General features: G+C 41.7%; 2 protein-coding genes across 2 annotated transcripts; one reads left to right on the top strand and one right to left on the bottom strand.

Moving 5' to 3' along the window:
• The first annotated feature begins 6,543 nt into the window (after positions 1 to 6,543).
• On the top strand, positions 6,544 to 7,500 carry LOC129628213 (olfactory receptor 52D1). The gene has a single exon (XM_055547639.1). The coding sequence runs from the start codon at positions 6,544 to 6,546 to the stop codon at positions 7,498 to 7,500; it is 957 nt and encodes a 318-aa protein (XP_055403614.1).
• Positions 7,501 to 13,511: 6,011 nt separating this feature from the next.
• LOC129627773 (ubiquilin-3-like) lies at positions 13,512 to 15,071 on the bottom strand. Its single transcript, XM_055547294.1, has one exon. It carries the CDS (start codon positions 15,069 to 15,071, stop codon positions 13,512 to 13,514), a length of 1,560 nt encoding a protein of 519 aa, XP_055403269.1.
• Between the last annotated feature and the right edge of the window lie 1,509 nt (positions 15,072 to 16,580).

Raw genomic sequence — 16,580 nt, 5'->3', positions numbered from 1 at the left:
CTATGTCTATTTTGCTGAACTGTAAAATTGGGACAATGATTAATTATATCTAACACTTGAATTATGGTAAGGATTAAGTAAATTGCTGAATGTATGTACAACATGTAGAACAATGCCTGAAAATCCTCAATAAATAAAGAAATGATTAAAAGCTTCTCTAAAAAGCTTCTGCACAGCAAACAAAACAAAAAGATAGCCTACAAAATGAGAAGATATCTGCAAATCATATATCCAATAAGGGGTTAATATTGAAAGTATATAAATAACTCATACAACTCAACAGCAGAAAAACAAATAAACATATTAAAAATGGACAGAGGTTCTGAATGGGCATTTTTCAAAGAGACTCAGATGGCCAACAAGCATACAAAAAGAGTTCAGTGTCATTTAATTACTAGGGAAATAAAAGTTAGAAACACAATGAGATATCACTCACACTTGTTAGGATGATTAATATAAAAAATGACAAGACATTATTACATATAAAATAGATAACTAATAAGGACCTGCTATGTACCACAGGGAACTCTTGTTCAATACTCTGCAATGCTCTATATGGGAAAATAATCTTAAAAAGAGTGGATATATGTATTGTGTATGCATATGTATAACAGATTCACTTTTCTGTACACATGAAACTAACACAACATTGTATATCAATTATAGATAATTTTTTTTTATTTTTTAACTTTACAATATTGTATTGGTTTTGCCATATATCAAAATGAATCCACCACAGGTATACATGTGTTCCCCATCCTGAACCCTCCTCCCTCCTCCCTCCTCCCTCCCCATACCATCCCTCTGGGTCATCCCAGTGCACCAGCCCCAAGCATCCAGTATCGTGCATCTAACCTGGACTGGCAACTTGTTTCATATATGATATTATACAGGTTTTTTAAAAAAAAGACACAGTCTGTTTTCCCAAGGCTCATAGAAAATCAAAAGAGATCAAATAAAATGATAATAATATTTATCCTTAAAATTATTTTTACCTTTATAAAAAGCTTCAGGATGAATCAGGTAACAAGTTGTTAAAGCTAAAAACTAAAACAGACAAGATAAACATGGTGAGGATACGGGGAAAGGGGGAACCCTGGAGCATTGTTTCTAGGAATGTATATTGATGCAGTCACAATGGAAAACAGTATGGAAATTCTTCAAAGACTTAATAGGAAGACCATATGATCCAGCTTTTCAAATTTGGGTATTTATCAAAGAATACAAAAACACTAATTTGAAAAGATATGTGTGTGCTAGTCAGTTGTGTCTGACTCTTTGCGACCCCATAGGCTATACCCGACCAGGCTCCTCTGTCCACAGAATTCTCCAAGCAAGAATACTGGGGTGGTTTGCCATTCCTTTCTCCAGGGAATCTTCCTGACCCAGGGATCGAACCTGGGTGTCCCGCATTACAGGCAGATTCTTTCCCGTCTGAGTGACCAAAAGATACATAGACCACTAAGTGCACTGCAGTATTATTTACAACAGCTGAGATATGGAAACTAAGTTCCGATAAATGGATGAACGGATAAGGAAGATGCAGTGTGTATGTAGACTGGAATACTACTAAGTCATAAAAAAAACATGATGTCTTTCCATTTGTGACAACATGGATGGACCTTGAGAGTATCATGCTAAGTGAAATAAACCAAATGGAGAAAGATAAATACCATATGATTTCACTCACATGTGAAATACACAAATAAATAAACAACCAGAGAAGCAAACCAATACAAACTAAAACAAACACATATATATAGAGAAAAGAAAAGTGATTACCAAAGAGGAAAGTGACTGGAAAAGGTTGGCTGATAGATGGAAACTAGAGTTTGATGCTGAGCAAGGTGCAGTGTACACAGAAGTTGAAATATAATGTTGTACACATGAAACTTATATAGGTTATAAATCAATAATATCTGTTTTTTTAATTAATAATATTTTAAGCATCTTAGGGCTTCCCTGGTGGCTCAGATGGTAAAGAATCCACCTGCAATGAAGGAGACCTGGGTTTTATCCCTGGGTTAGGAAGATTCCCTGGAGAAAGGAAAAGCTACCCATTCCAGTATTCTGGTCTGGAGAATTCCATGGACTGTATAGTCCATGGGGTTGCAAAGAGTCAGACATGACTGAGCAACTTGGCTAAACATTTGAGCCTAATGTTAAAGGAAGCAAAAATTCCAACACACATAAAAATTATTATTACATGAATAAAATAGTAATTATGAAAGACTTGCATAAAAATATATGTGGGAAAATGGAGCAGAGTCAAGGAAACAAAGCAGTGTATTAAATTCCTGACAGTTAAGAAAAGCTTGTTTATTTATTTTGAAATAAATAATGGTGAGTTAACAATTTCTAGGGCATAAAGAGTCCATACGGTCCACTTTAAATGGTCATATGGGAGTTTTAAATGTCAATATTCACAATATACTGAAAATTATGTCTATTTCTACCTTTTAAACTTTGAATGATAATTTTTAGTTGTCAAAGTTCTGAAGGGGGCATATAGTGTTTTGAATATTCTTTTAGACACTCCAATGAAGTCCACAGTTTAAAGTTATTCAAGAGAGGTCTATTAGAAGGAAAGTTACAGTATTCTGAAGTTATGGAGGAGAGAATAACTAGTCTTGGAAGGGGTTGATGGAAGCGATGCTTGTGCAGGACATGATAGATGGTTGATGTCAAGGGATCTTAGGTAATCTACCTGCAGCACTGATGTCACTCCCTATCAGGACTGGCTTCATGGGCATATGACCTGGGCAGTTACATAACATCCATGCTCAGAATGGCCTCTGGCTTTCCTTACCACTCTGCTGTCATCATCATGAAATTCATGATAATTTTACCTTTGAACTTGTGTTTGTAAGTGAAATCTAATAGCACAATGATGTGTGCACAGGTCCACTACCATTACCTGCTGTCCCTTTCTCATGATTATCTCACAAGCACAGAATTCTGGTGTACCCACAAGAGAGGGAGTTCAAGGAGACACACAGGAAAAAGCAAAGAGAAGAGAATGAGGATGGGGGAGGGGGAAGCAAGAAATTAGAAGGGAGGATAAAATATAATCCATCATACACTAGATGCTTAATTTCCACTTTCTTTGAAAAGTCATGAAGGAAAATTTCCCTTTCTTACCTCAGTTACTTTATCTATCTTCCTTTTCTTTCTGTCTCTCAAAAGGTACACCAAATCCCTAGAGGAGTCCTCTTTGATTTCACACCTGAGCATCACGGGGAGAATCAATAAATAACCTTACTTACAAATCCCTGGACCAGAGGAGTTGGGAACACAGAGATGAGCTGAGGACATATACTGAGCCCAGACATTTGGCATCAGATAAAAGATCACACATCTCAGCTCAGATTGCACATTCAGAGCCCTTTGCTTCCTTACTGCTCCCACTTGCACCTGCACAGAAACAGCTTTTACACCCTTAAGTAACATTTTGTATTCACATACACACCTCCTGCACAACCTGGCGTTCTATCCATACAGCCTCACACTCACACAGTACACACGCTCATAGGATTCAAACTCAGTGTGGTCTACCTGCAAATGCACACCTACCACACAGTTCTTGAAATCAGATTGCCCGATGTCTGTGTTCAGTGGAAAGACACAGAGTATCATTATTGAGGTCTTATGAGAGAAAGGAACCTCAAAGAACCAGATCCTGGGACAATCTGGGAAGGATGCTCGCACTATGGGCTAGAGTGAAGCTCCAGTCCAATATCCTTATCCCATTGTTTCCCAAGGAGGAAAAATCCAGCTGAATTCTTATCTCAATCTTTTTCATCCTCAGACCCACAGATGGACACAGAGCAATGGCTGTCTTACTGTAACCACTTGATATCTTCCTTAGGGGGCCATGAAAAAGCTGGGAAGAAAGGAGGCAGGAAAGCGGTAGTGATTCCAGCCCTCTGCCCTCTACCATCCAAGCTTCTCTCCCCTGGTGTCTCAGTCCTGTGTACGGAACCCAAGAGCAGCGGGTGTCTTCGGTGGAAGCCTCTGCACAAATAGGGTAGGCTTCCTAATTCTCTTTACCACTTTGGAATTCAGATAAGTAATAAAGTGATTGCAGCGTTTTGAATTATTGACATAATGCCTTGATCAAAAGACATAGGAATTCAGATATTGCTCATATTAATGGACATTTGGGTGAAGTAAAAGCTTGCAACTCTGAATCAGAACACATAAAATCTAATTTTAGTTTTGCAATTAACATGCTTTGTAATCTGGACTACATATATTCACCTCTCTGGACTTGGTCTTCCCAGTGATTAGGGGTTCAAATGATAAGTATAGTCTATTATCTTTGTAGTATACTGAAAGTGTTTATTAAAGAAACAAAGAAAGGAAGGAAGAGAAGATTATTTGGGATGTCCAAATTTGTAATCACATAAATACTATTTTAAGCTCTACCACAAAATCTTGTGAAGTTGGTAGATCAAGTGATGCCATTTCCAATTTAGAGACAAAAAACTGAAGGCAAAAAGTGTTGCAGCAATTGTTCCAATGCAGCAACATGAGCAGATAGAAAAGAGAGAGTCATTGCTCTTTCCAAATGAAGATTGGCTAGGAAAGAGAGAGATTTGTTTCCACTCACATATCAACTTTGTTACAGAAGCAGGGTTAAAATTCAAGCTTTTCCATAGTCTACACAGATTTAAGGACACAATACAAATAACAGGGTTTGAACTGTGCAGATTCACTTATGAGTGGATTGTTCAATAATAAATACTGCAGTACTACTTACTGATCAGTGGTTGGTTGAATTCGTGAATGCTAAATAGTAGATATGATGAGCCACTTTATGAGAAACCTCTTATATGGAGGGCAGGTAATAAATTATATAAGAATCTTCAGCTGCCCAGATGATTGGCATCCATAACACCCTCATTGTTCAAGGGTCAACAGTATGCTATCAAGAAAGAGTGTCTGTAAATGCTCGCTAGCCTTCAACAGCCAGAAACAGATTCTCTTTCAGGATATCTTCACTGTTAGCAACCTTGGGTCCACAGATTTTATCCCTTAGCCTCTGTGAGTACTTGGTATTCTGATCTAGCTAGGATATCCAGACATTACACTGGTGGGCATGCTGGACTTTGGCTGGCTTTGCCATAGTAGGGAGGGCTGTTTCACCAACTAGCATGTTGATGTATATTTTGCTTTCTTCTATTATGCTTCTTGAATATTCAACTTGCTGTACATATTCAATCATGAGATATATAAGCATATTCATAATTTCCTATATTTTTTCTGGGCATTTCAAGTGAGATATACAAAGAGATTCTTTGGGTATATATCTGGGAAGGTGCGTTACAAGCACACACACACAAAAACTGAACACATTATTATATCATTAAATTTAAAAAGCAATGCAATGTTATTAAGTTGTCAAAATTGAGGCTTAATGAACAGTGACCAAAATGACTAGATATACTATTACAGTCAGTGTGGAAGATACCATTGTGAAGACATACTCTCACTCAATGGAATTTTGTAAGCAGAAGAATGGAAAAAAGAATGAGACAAGTATGGACATAAAAAATAAAAGGGTGTCAGGAAGACGGGGAAACTTTTACTGAAATTTAAAAAACATAGAAAAGTTGGTGATGCCATCCAACAATCTCATCCTCTGTTGTCCCCTTCTCCTCTTGCCCTCAATCTTTCCCAGCATCAGGGTGTTTTCATATGAGTCAGCTCTTCGCAGCAAGTGGACAAAGTATTGGAGTTTTAACTTTAACATCAGTCCTTCCAATGAACACCCAGGACTGATCTCCTTTGGGATGGACTGGTTGGATCTCCTTGCAGTCCAAGGGACTCTCAAGAGTCTTCTCCAACACCACAGTTCAAAAGCATCAATTTTTCTGCACTCAGCTTTCTTTATAGTCCAACTCTCACATCCATACATGACCACTGGAAAAACAATAGCCTTGACTAGACGGGAGTTGTTAATGGACAGGGAGGCCTGGCATGCTGCGGTTCATGGGTCTGCAAAGAGTTGGACATGACTGAGTGACTGAACTGAACTGAACTGAAAAATCTTAATTTATCTACTTAAAAAATAATTGTAATCTATAGTGGAACTCTAAGTAACTTTGTTCTGTATTTTCCAAGTCTCCTGCAAATGTGTTATCATACTTTTATGATAAAAAAAATTAATAATAAACTTCATTATTTAAAAAAAAATAAAAAAACATAGAAAAAAGGAAAATAAAGAAGTCTCTGTAGGCATGGGAAAAGAACGTGTAGGAGATGACCCCTGATGCATCAGGTTGAACAGATGCAAGGTTGAAAAGATTGCTGCTTGGGATATAGAATTCAAAATATGATTGATGAGTATAGAAATCAGCAGAAGGGAAAGCAGAAAATATGTGGATGAGTATTTTAAGATTCATAAGCAAGTTAATAACAAATATTTTTCTCAGCCTAAGAAAGACTACTTCACAGAAAGGTCATCATTTTATGTGAAGGAACGAAATCTCTCATGCTACAGGACAGGTGTACCATCACCCCTTTTATTTGCCAAGCAGAATGCCAGCTTCCAACATCAGTGATGACCGTCTCCCAGCCACTCTTTTCCTGACGGGCATCCCAGGGCTGGAGTGGGCTCACGTCTGGATTGCCATCCCCTTTTGTGCCATGTATATGGTAGCACTGGCTGGGAATGCCACCCTCATCCTGGTCATAATGACGGACAGTGCCCTTCATGCGCCTATGTACCTCTTCCTTTGCCTCCTCTCACTCACTGACCTGGCTCTCAGCTCCACCACTGTGCCCAAAACGTTGGCTATTTTGTGGTTCCAAGCAGGTGAGATTTCCTTTGATGGGTGCCTGGCCCAGATGTTTTGTGTCCATTCTATTTATGCTCTAGAGTCCTCGGTTCTTCTTGCCATGGCCTTTGATCGATATGTGGCAATCTGCAACCCACTGAGATACACAACCATCCTCAACCATGCTGTCATAGGCAGAATCGGCCTTGTTGGGATACTTCGTAGTGTGGCCATTGTCTCCCCCTTCATCTTCCTGTTGAGACGACTGCCCTACTGTCAGCACCATGTCATGGCACACACATACTGTGAGCACATGGGCATTGCTCGACTGGCCTGTGCCAACATCACTGTCAATATAGTCTATGGGTTAACCGTGGCCCTTCTGGCCATGGGTCTGGATTCTATTCTCATTTCTGTCTCCTATGGCTTCATCCTCCATGCTGTTTTTCACCTTCCATCCCGTGATGCCCAGTACAAGGCTTTGAGTACCTGTAGTTCCCACCTTGGGGTCATCCTGGTCTTCTACATCCCCGCTTTCTTCTCCTTCCTCACCCACCGTTTTGGCCAACACCGAGTCCCCAGGCACGTGCACATCTTTCTGGCTAATCTCTATGTGCTGGTGCCTCCTGTGCTCAACCCAATCATCTATGGGGCTAGGACCAAGGAGATTCGGAGTCGACTTCCAAGACTGCCTCACTTGGGGAAAATTTCAATATGAATTCTGAGCAGAGATCAGAAATGAGGGGGGAAAAAGTATGTATGATGGCTATCTGAATGCATTTTCCTGGATGGAGACCTCTGATATAAGTGGAATGTGTTTCCATGGGAGGAAGCCCTGGAAGGCTAAAGAAAGGTGGAATGAACTGAAATTGTCGATAGTCACATTGAAAATACCTTACTTCTGAGGCTCCTTGAGCAATTATGAATAACCCAGAAAGGTAATAATATGTTTACTTTTAGAAGAAGTTTTTAAATAGCAAAAATCATGTGTTGCATAAACCTCATTAGCTATGATACTGCTACTGCACAAAACTCCTAATATTTTTACCTTTGCCTTAAATGCATCTGTGATTTACTAGAAAGCAAAGCAGTTCCTGTTCTTAAAAAGTGTCTAGGTGCCATGGTGGGACTATCTTCTGTGAGTCCAAGTAGAAAAGGACAAGAACATTTAAAGTATATCTAATCCAAATCCAAGAAATTTGGGCAGTGATTAAAAACACATGGTCTAAAGTCAGAGTATCTGACTTATATACAATGGAATAATACTCAGCCATAAAAAAGTGTGAAATAAACCAATACAATATGTAAAGTTAAAAAATAAAAAAATAAAATAAAAGAACTTCAAAAGAAAAAAAAATTTTTTTAAGTGTGAAATAATGCCATTTGCAGCAACATGGATGGATTTGGAGATTATCGTATTAAGTGAAGTAAGTCACACAGAGAAAGACAGATATTATATAATATCACTTGTATTCAGAATCTTAAAAAATTATACAAATGAACTTATCTACAAAGAGAAATAGACTCACAGACTTAGAGAATAAATTTATGGCTACCAGAGGGGACAGGTTGGAGGTGGCAATAGACAGGAGTTTGGGATTTACATATATACACTGCTCTATTTAAATAGATAATCAACAGGGACCTACTGTACAACACAGGGAACTCTGCTCAATATTCTGTAGTAACCTAAATGGGAAAAGAATTTGAAAAAGAATGGAAAGAATAAAAATTAAATTCTTTGAACATGAAAAATAATGCATGTGCCAATCAATTTGCCACATACCTGAAATATTGTAAATCAACTGTACTTTGACTAAAAAAAAAATGTGTGTGCATACACACACACAAAAATAAATAAATTACATTAGAATACCTAGGTTTTCATCTTCCTTCTCCACTTACTAGTTTTGTGACCTTTGAGCATGCTGCTAAATCTCTGTGCCTCAGTTTGGGCAACGATTAAATAGAGAATAATGTTAATATCTAACTGATAGCTCAGTTGGAAAAGAATACACCTGCAAAGCAGGAGACCCCAGTTTGATTCCTGGGTCAGGAAGATCTGCTGGAGAAGGAATAGGCTATCCACTTCAGTGTTCTTGGGCTTCCCTTGAGGCTCAGCTGGTAAAGAATCCACCTGAAATGTGGGAGACCTAGGTTCAATGCCTGGGTTGGGAAGATCCTCTGGAGAAGGGAAAGACTACCCACTCCAGTATTCTGGCTTGGAGAATGCCACGGACTGTATAGTCCATGGGATCACAAAGAGTCGGACACGACTGAGTGACTTGCACTTCACTTCTCTTCAATGTTGCAGTGAGGAATAGAGAAATCAATGAATGTCGAAAAGTTAAGACAGTGTCTGACATGTAAAACGCTCACTAAATAAATATGAGAAAGCTATGCAATCTCTCTAATATTGCTAGCTACATTGAAACATATTTAGGACTTTTTTATATTACTTCTCAGGCTTATTGTGATAATTACACTATATAATTATATTAAAATGCTTAGTGCTTGAGATATGAATAGTGATCATTAAACTGTATGTTCTGTAAAATCAGCAGCTCGGTAAAATGGAAACTGGATGCTTTTGACTTTAGTGGAATCCAAGAAATTGAGTGAATTGTATAAGGTATATCCACTCCAGTGGCAGTGATCTGGATATTCATCCCTGTCTACTTCTCTTATCCAATGTTGTATAGCCCCTATAGATGTTTTTTGAAAAATATAAACAGTCAAGTTGGAAGATATCTGCCTAGATATTATTCTCCACATAGAGCAGATAGAAGTGCACAGCAGGGAGATACACACATCTTAATTCTTTAATCACTACACTTTTATTCTTGGATTATATTCTCTCACTTCTATATCTACATACTTTTAAATAAGTTCAACATATATCTCTTACTTTTTCCTCAGCTCCCTTATGTAGCTGACCCACTCCAGCCTTCTGCATCATTCCTTTGATATACCTGTCCTTCTTTGCTCAACCCTTGGTCTTGTTTCTAGTGATCCTTCTGAAGAAGTTGCCCCACAGGCCACAACTCTGATCCACTGATTTTAGCAGCCATAAGATTCCACACTCTGGGCAGAACCTTAAGTCTTTCCATCGCCCTAATTAAAGTGATACAAGTGAAATTATTTACAAAATAAAAATAGACTCACAGACTTTGAAGACAAACTTATGGCTACTAAAGGAGAAATGTGGCAAGGAGGGATACAGTAGTTTAGGACTGATATATATACTCTACTATATATATAAATAGATAATCAACAAGGATCTCCTATACAGCACAGGGAACTCTACTCAATACTCTGTAATAACCTATTTGGGAAAAGAATCTGAAAGTAATGGATATATGTATATGTATAACTGAATCACTTGCTGTGCACCTGAAACTAACATAACATTGCAAATCAACTATACTCCAATATCAAATAAAAATTAAATTAATATTAATTTAAAAATAATAAAATAAATTCAAGCCTTTCCAATCTGACCAGATCTTTTTTCCCTTAATGGTCACCCTGAATCCCACACTCTTATCATCTGACTATCCTGTGCACAGAATAAGGATGCTGGAACCAGGAAAATCAGCTTAGAATTTCAACCACAGGTGAGTGGGAAGTCACTTAACCCCTTGGAGTCTGTTTCTATAGCTTTAAAATGAAAATAACTTTCATATCTTTCAGGAATTTCAAAGGAATAGCTATACTCTCTCAAAAGTGAATGGCTTCTCATTCTGACAGAGTGATTGCTAGTTTTATTTTTATCCCCCAGCTCCCTGGGTTTTTGAGTACTCCCTCAAGTACTCTACATTGAAAGAAATCCAAGGAGTAACTTCTGAAATTCTCAATATTTTACTCCCAGTGAAAACTAACACTGACATTTAAGTCCTTAACTGTATTATATTAAGCAATACAGTCAATAATTTTAGTTTCATTTCCTATAAAAACTGAAAAGCCAGTTTATCTTAATTTGTGGTTTTCAATTCTCTTTACATTTCTGTGTGTGAATAGAGGTCTGTGTGTTGGCTGTGTGTCTGATTGAAATTGTGTATGATTTTGTGATACACATCTACAACTGGTAGACATCCAATCAATAGCTGGTACTGAGTACAGATCATGTATCTTTGTGCCTCTAATTCTCGTGTCTGACTGAAAATTTATGCATAGGGCTATCAAGCTTATTTTCTACAGTATTATGATGATAGGACTGTGTGATATCCTCCATGTGTTCTAGTCTGACTTTAGGATTCAACTATACATTTCATGAACTATATATTCCTTGTGTTATTCTGGGGATTGATATATGCTCATGTGAACACTGTGGGAATTGATCCACCCATTCTGCCCAGCACCCTTCCTTTTTCCCTAAACCTTTAATCTCACTCCAACACTGATATTACAGAAAGGAGGAATTGTTTCAGCAAAGACCCTCCATCCAACCCTCTTCTCCAATTGTGGCTTTTTCAGCAGCTTTTCACCTCCCCGTGTTTTGTCTACAGAAATAATACGAGATGCAAGGACCATGCACTTGTTAATAGCCGGGTACAGGGATCTAGCTATGGCCTTTACTCTGGGCTGATGACTTGTGGATGTAGCACAGGACTGTTCTCCATAGATTCCTGTTGGGGGCCGGCGTGAGGCACTCCGCCCATGGCAAAGGTCATGAGGAAGGAGGCTTGACATACGCAAAGGCGGGATCGAGCCTCAGGAGTCCCCCTGGAAATCCTCAAGCATCTACCCCCATAACCAGAGCCTGCCTACTTTACTACTTTGTGCTCTTACCTACACCTCTGGCTTTACGTGGGGCTGTCCCCCACCACCTCTTTCGGAGAAGGAGTTAACCTAGAGCTCCAGTTAATAATAATTCCTGGGTGTGATAGGGATGTTTCAACTTACAAACTCCTCTGAAGGTTCTCTAGCCTGCCTGACAGGCTTGTCTGGCCACATGTGATTGCTCACAGCCTCCCAACCGTGAGAGGCACGAGATGCTTTAAACCTTCTAAAAACAGGTTCCTTAGAGAAGTTAGAAAACCATTAGTATAAGTATAATGGTTTGATTAGAAATTGTATTGGTGAAGGGTTTTTTCATTTGTTGAGCCAATGTTTGTTGCTAAGTCTCCATATCCCCTGCCCTTACACACATTAATGAATATATAAAAGAAATAAGTATTAACCTTTGATATAAATCACGTTAGACCTTAGGCTAAGTAAATTCTTTCCTTAACTAAAACCCACTACACCCTCACCCTATAGGAATGTAACTTTATTTGGGTGGCGTCTGTTTTAAGAATAATCACCCCTGGAGAAATAAGTGTCCTGGTTGACTGACCGCTGTCACAAGGAGAGGGTCGTAAATTGTCAGCAGGCCCCCTGGCCAGAAGATGATGTAACACCCCTAAGACCTCTGTATACATTTGTATGAAGCACCTGACTTTGATAAAAGTCAGGACTGCTGACCCCACGTGACTTTTGCATAACATCTCAGTGTATAAAAGTAGACCATGGAAAATAAAGAATTGGGATCAGTTCCTCGAAAGACTGGTCTCCCCATGTCTCTCTCTCTCACTCTGGTTGAGTCTCCATCTGGAGCGCGGAACCCACCATGCTTACTAATTATGCCTGGGCTTCTAAGATCCAACCGGGGAGGCCTCAGTGTCTCCTCTCCTTCGGGAGAACGGAAGGACGCCTGCGGCCTACGTAAGTGGTGCAAGCTTCTTGTCTTGAAGTTTTATTGGTCCCCCGCATAAACCAAGCTACTCAGCCTCTTTTCTCCACTGAATTTTCCTACTGAGCTATCCTTATTCTATTACTCTTTATATCCTTAATTAACGTTTAATTAAGCAGTTGTTTCCTGACCCTCGCCTATGCCGTCTCTCCTTCGAATACCCTGGATCAGCTGGGGCTGGACCCCGGCAGATTCCTATCTCTGACCAACGTTCAGCTTTCACATACAATAAGTAACAGATGGAGGATTCTGCAGCCCTGGCTGCAAACTCTACTCCTTGAAGTTCTTCTAGGAATTTGGGGGGGGGGGGGCGGTATCTGTTGTTCTAATAGTATTCTAAGGATAGAATGCAATAGTTCCTAGAAGGAGAAATTAATTTATAGAAACCAGTAGCTGCTACCAGCCGGGAGGTAGCAAGGTCCAGCTCCCAGGAGAACCGCCAACATTATTATTAAGGTCTGTTATTCCATTGAGGTGGATAGCAAAGGAGAAGCCCTAACTGAAAGGCAAGTTAAACAATAGGTGGCTTTCAGAGTCTGTGAAGAAACCCATGGCTTCCCGGGAGAGCAAATGTCAGGATTCCTTCAGAATCACCGTGGAACTGGAATTGTGGTGATGATGGTAATGTTGGTGGAAAACTGCATTGCCCATTGGACAGGAGTAGATACTAAAAAGAACTCAGGGTTTCCCCCTACTCTGAGGAGTCGGTTATGAGAATAGGTGAAGCCCAGACCCAAGGCCATGTAACATGATCCATCCCTCCCCCAAACAACATTCTCTTTGCCCATCTGCTCCGAAATTGACACAAGACACAAGATCCATGCAATCCTTTTTAATGTAGAATAGGCTTGGGAGGTGAGCGGAGGCTGTGTAAGTGTGCACGTGATCTGAGCAGGAGAAATTCCCAAAATAAGCTATTCCCCCTCCCTCTCTTTCCCTTTCCTTTCCCCCCTCCTCTCCATGGGATGGTGCATTGGCGCATCAGCTGGAGGCACCTAGGCCTCCGGTATTCCCAGAAGCCTCTCAATGGCAGCATGAATGTCTCCTCCTGTGGCCATGAGGGCCTGAAGATTGGCATCACGATTAGCAAAGCCCATGGCCTTCAGATGCTCCAGTTCTTGCTGGTAGTGGTCTTCAGCGAGGGGACATGAGGACGATGAGGACTGGGTAGACTGAGGGCAGGCATTGGCCAGAGCATGGAGGAGCTGAAGAACAGCCAAGGTGGGCTGAACAGGGTCTGCTCTGTGACCCTGTCCTCCGCCCCTAGTTTCAGAAACTCCTCTGGCCCCATGTGGTCTACCTGGACACCATAAACATGGTCCCAACCCAGGTACCTCCCTGGACAATATCTGCAGGCCCTTTTCTATCTGGATCAACGCCTGCAGTGCCCGTGGGTTGGTGAGTATGGGAAGGAGTGGCATATGATGTCGCAGAGGGCTGCCTGTTGCCAGCTGGTGTAGCAGAGCTGGATTCTGCTGCAGGACATGTAAGGCTCTGCGCAAGACAGAGGGTGATGGTCTCAGCTGACTCGCTGGAGTGGCTTTCCCGATGGGCTGCTGGCTCTCCTGGGAGGGAAGATCCTGGCCTGAGTATACGTCTGATAGTTCAGTCCTACAAACTGCATTGGCCTGGTTTGAAATTACAGCCCTCGCTTGAGCAGCTACTCCTGCACTGACTTCCTGTGCCAGTGGCCTGGCAGGTGTGGAGACCGTGGGTGCCGTGGTGGTGACGTTAGGACAACTGTGAGGATCGATGCCCCTTCTGCAAGGCTCTGAATCTGGGTTGTGGCCTTTGGAGGCAACCAGAGGGGCCAGAGTGGACAGCATGAGATGCTGGATATCAGAGCAGACCGGACGCATAGCATTGTCCCCACCTGGCACTGCCTTCAAGGCTTCCAACCCCCGCTTGTCCACCTGCAGGAGTTCCTGTTGCCGGGCCGGGTTCTGCAAGTTTTCCAGACCCTTGAGAGCTGGCTCAGGTTTCGGTACTGGCCTTGAGGATTCAGGAACATAGCTGGCATTGGCTGGTTTCTCACTCGCCAGACCTTGAACCACAGGGTCTTCCAGTGATGGCCCCATGGGCTCAGGCACAACCATGAGGAGTTGAGCCAGCTGGCCAAAGAAGTCAGCTAATTCAGGAGAGGTCCGGGCCAGCTGGCCCAGCCTGGCTAGCATCCTAGCACTTTCTGAGGTGGATGGATCTGGACGATGGGTGCAATGGCTAGCAGGGCTGGGCAGAGTGCTGGGACCGGGCAGAATGCCTTTCCCACGGCTCCTCACCACCAGATGGACCGTAGTGCCATCAAGGATGCCTCGCTGGCTCAGTATGTCTTGATCCCGGAGGATCTTTCCAGTGAAGATGAGCACCAGTCTGTCAGTATCACAGTGAAAGCGTTTGGAGATCTGCTTCTTAAAGTGGCGGATGCTGCTATTTTCTGCCAGCATAAATTCCTGGCTGTCTTGTGGGGTCTTGACAGTCACTCTGATGATGCGTGATGGTGGCTCCCGACCAGACACCAGCTGACTGTCCCCTGCCTCTTCCCTAGCCCGTGACATATTTCCTCGAGAGCAGAATTCAAGGCCCCCCAAGGACCTTAAGAAATCTAGATGTAGCACTGAGCACACCTGAGCACAGGGACCAGTAGGTGTCTCGTGATGCCCTCTCACCCAAGTCCTGTGGACACCACCTCCAAGTGTAGTCCCGGAGCCACCCGGCTCCCATGGGGTAGCAGCTGCCCTCTCCCGAGCCAGCCTCAGGGGAGATGATGTCAGTGATGAGGTCACAGTTGAGAAGTAGACCTGAATGGGGGAAGGGCGGTAGTCTCTACCACCTGTCTAAAGTTGGCTTTCTATCAGATTTAATTTAAAAAACAGTAGAAAAAATTTAAATGCTCCTGTCTAAAAACAGGACTTCTGAGGTGGCACAAGTGGTAAAGAACCTGCCTGCCAATGCAGGACACATAAGAGATGTGCATTCTATCCCTGGGTGGGGAAGATCCCCTGGAGGAGGAAATGGCAACCCATTCTGGTATTCTTGCCTGGAAAAATCTCATGGACTGAAGAGCCTGGAGGGCTACAGTCCATAGGGTTGGAAAGAGTCAAACACGACTGAAGTGACAGCATGCAGCATGTCTAAAAACATGTTTTGTGCCAATCTATCTCACTATTGAAAATCATACCACCTGGAGTTTAATAGATGAATAAAGCTCACCCAAAAATGTACTAGTCTAATAACTAGCTTCAGTTCAGTTCAGTCGCTCAGTTGTGTCTAACTCTTTGCGACCCCATGAATCGTAGCAGGCCAGGCCTCCCTGTCCATCACCAACTCCCGGAGTTCACACAGACTCACGTCCATCGAGGCAGTGATGCTATCCAGCCATCTCATCCTCTGTCGTCCCCTTCTCCTCCTGCCCCCAATCCCTCCCAGCATCAGAGTCTTTTCCAATGAGTCAATCCTTCGCATGAGGTGGCCAAAGTACTGGAGTTTCAGCTTTAGCATCATTCCTTCCAAAGAAATCCCAGGGCTGATCTCCTTCAGAATGGACTGGTTGGATCTCCTTGCAGTCCAAGGGACTCTCAAGAGTCTTCTCCAACACCACAGTTCAAAAGTATCAATTCTTTGGCGCTCAGCTTTCTTCACAGTCCAACTCTCACATCCATACATGACCACTGGAAAAACCATAGCCTTGACTAGACGGACCTTTGTTGGCAAAGTAATGTCTCTGCTTTTGAATATGCTATCTAGGTTGGTCATAACTTTTCTTCCAAGGAGTAAGAGTCTTTTAATTTCATGGCTGCAATCACCATCTGCAGTGATTTTGGAGCACCCAAAAATAAAGTCTGACACTGTTTCCACTGTTTCCCCATCTATTTCCCATGAAGTGATGGGACCAGATGCCATGATCTTCACTTTCTGAATGTTGAGCTTTAAGCCACCTTTTTCACTCTCCACTTGCACTTTCATCAAGAGGCTTTTGAGTTCCTCTTCACTTTCTGCCATAAGGGTGGTGTCATCTGCATATCTGAGGTTATTGATATTTCTCCCGGCAATCTTGATTCCAGCTT

Source organism: Bubalus kerabau, chromosome 15, assembly GCF_029407905.1.
Source record: "Bubalus kerabau isolate K-KA32 ecotype Philippines breed swamp buffalo chromosome 15, PCC_UOA_SB_1v2, whole genome shotgun sequence".
NCBI classification, from domain to species: domain Eukaryota; kingdom Metazoa; phylum Chordata; class Mammalia; order Artiodactyla; family Bovidae; genus Bubalus; species Bubalus kerabau.
Note: the sequence above shows the minus strand (reverse complement) of the source record. Positions and strands in the feature narration are given on the sequence as shown.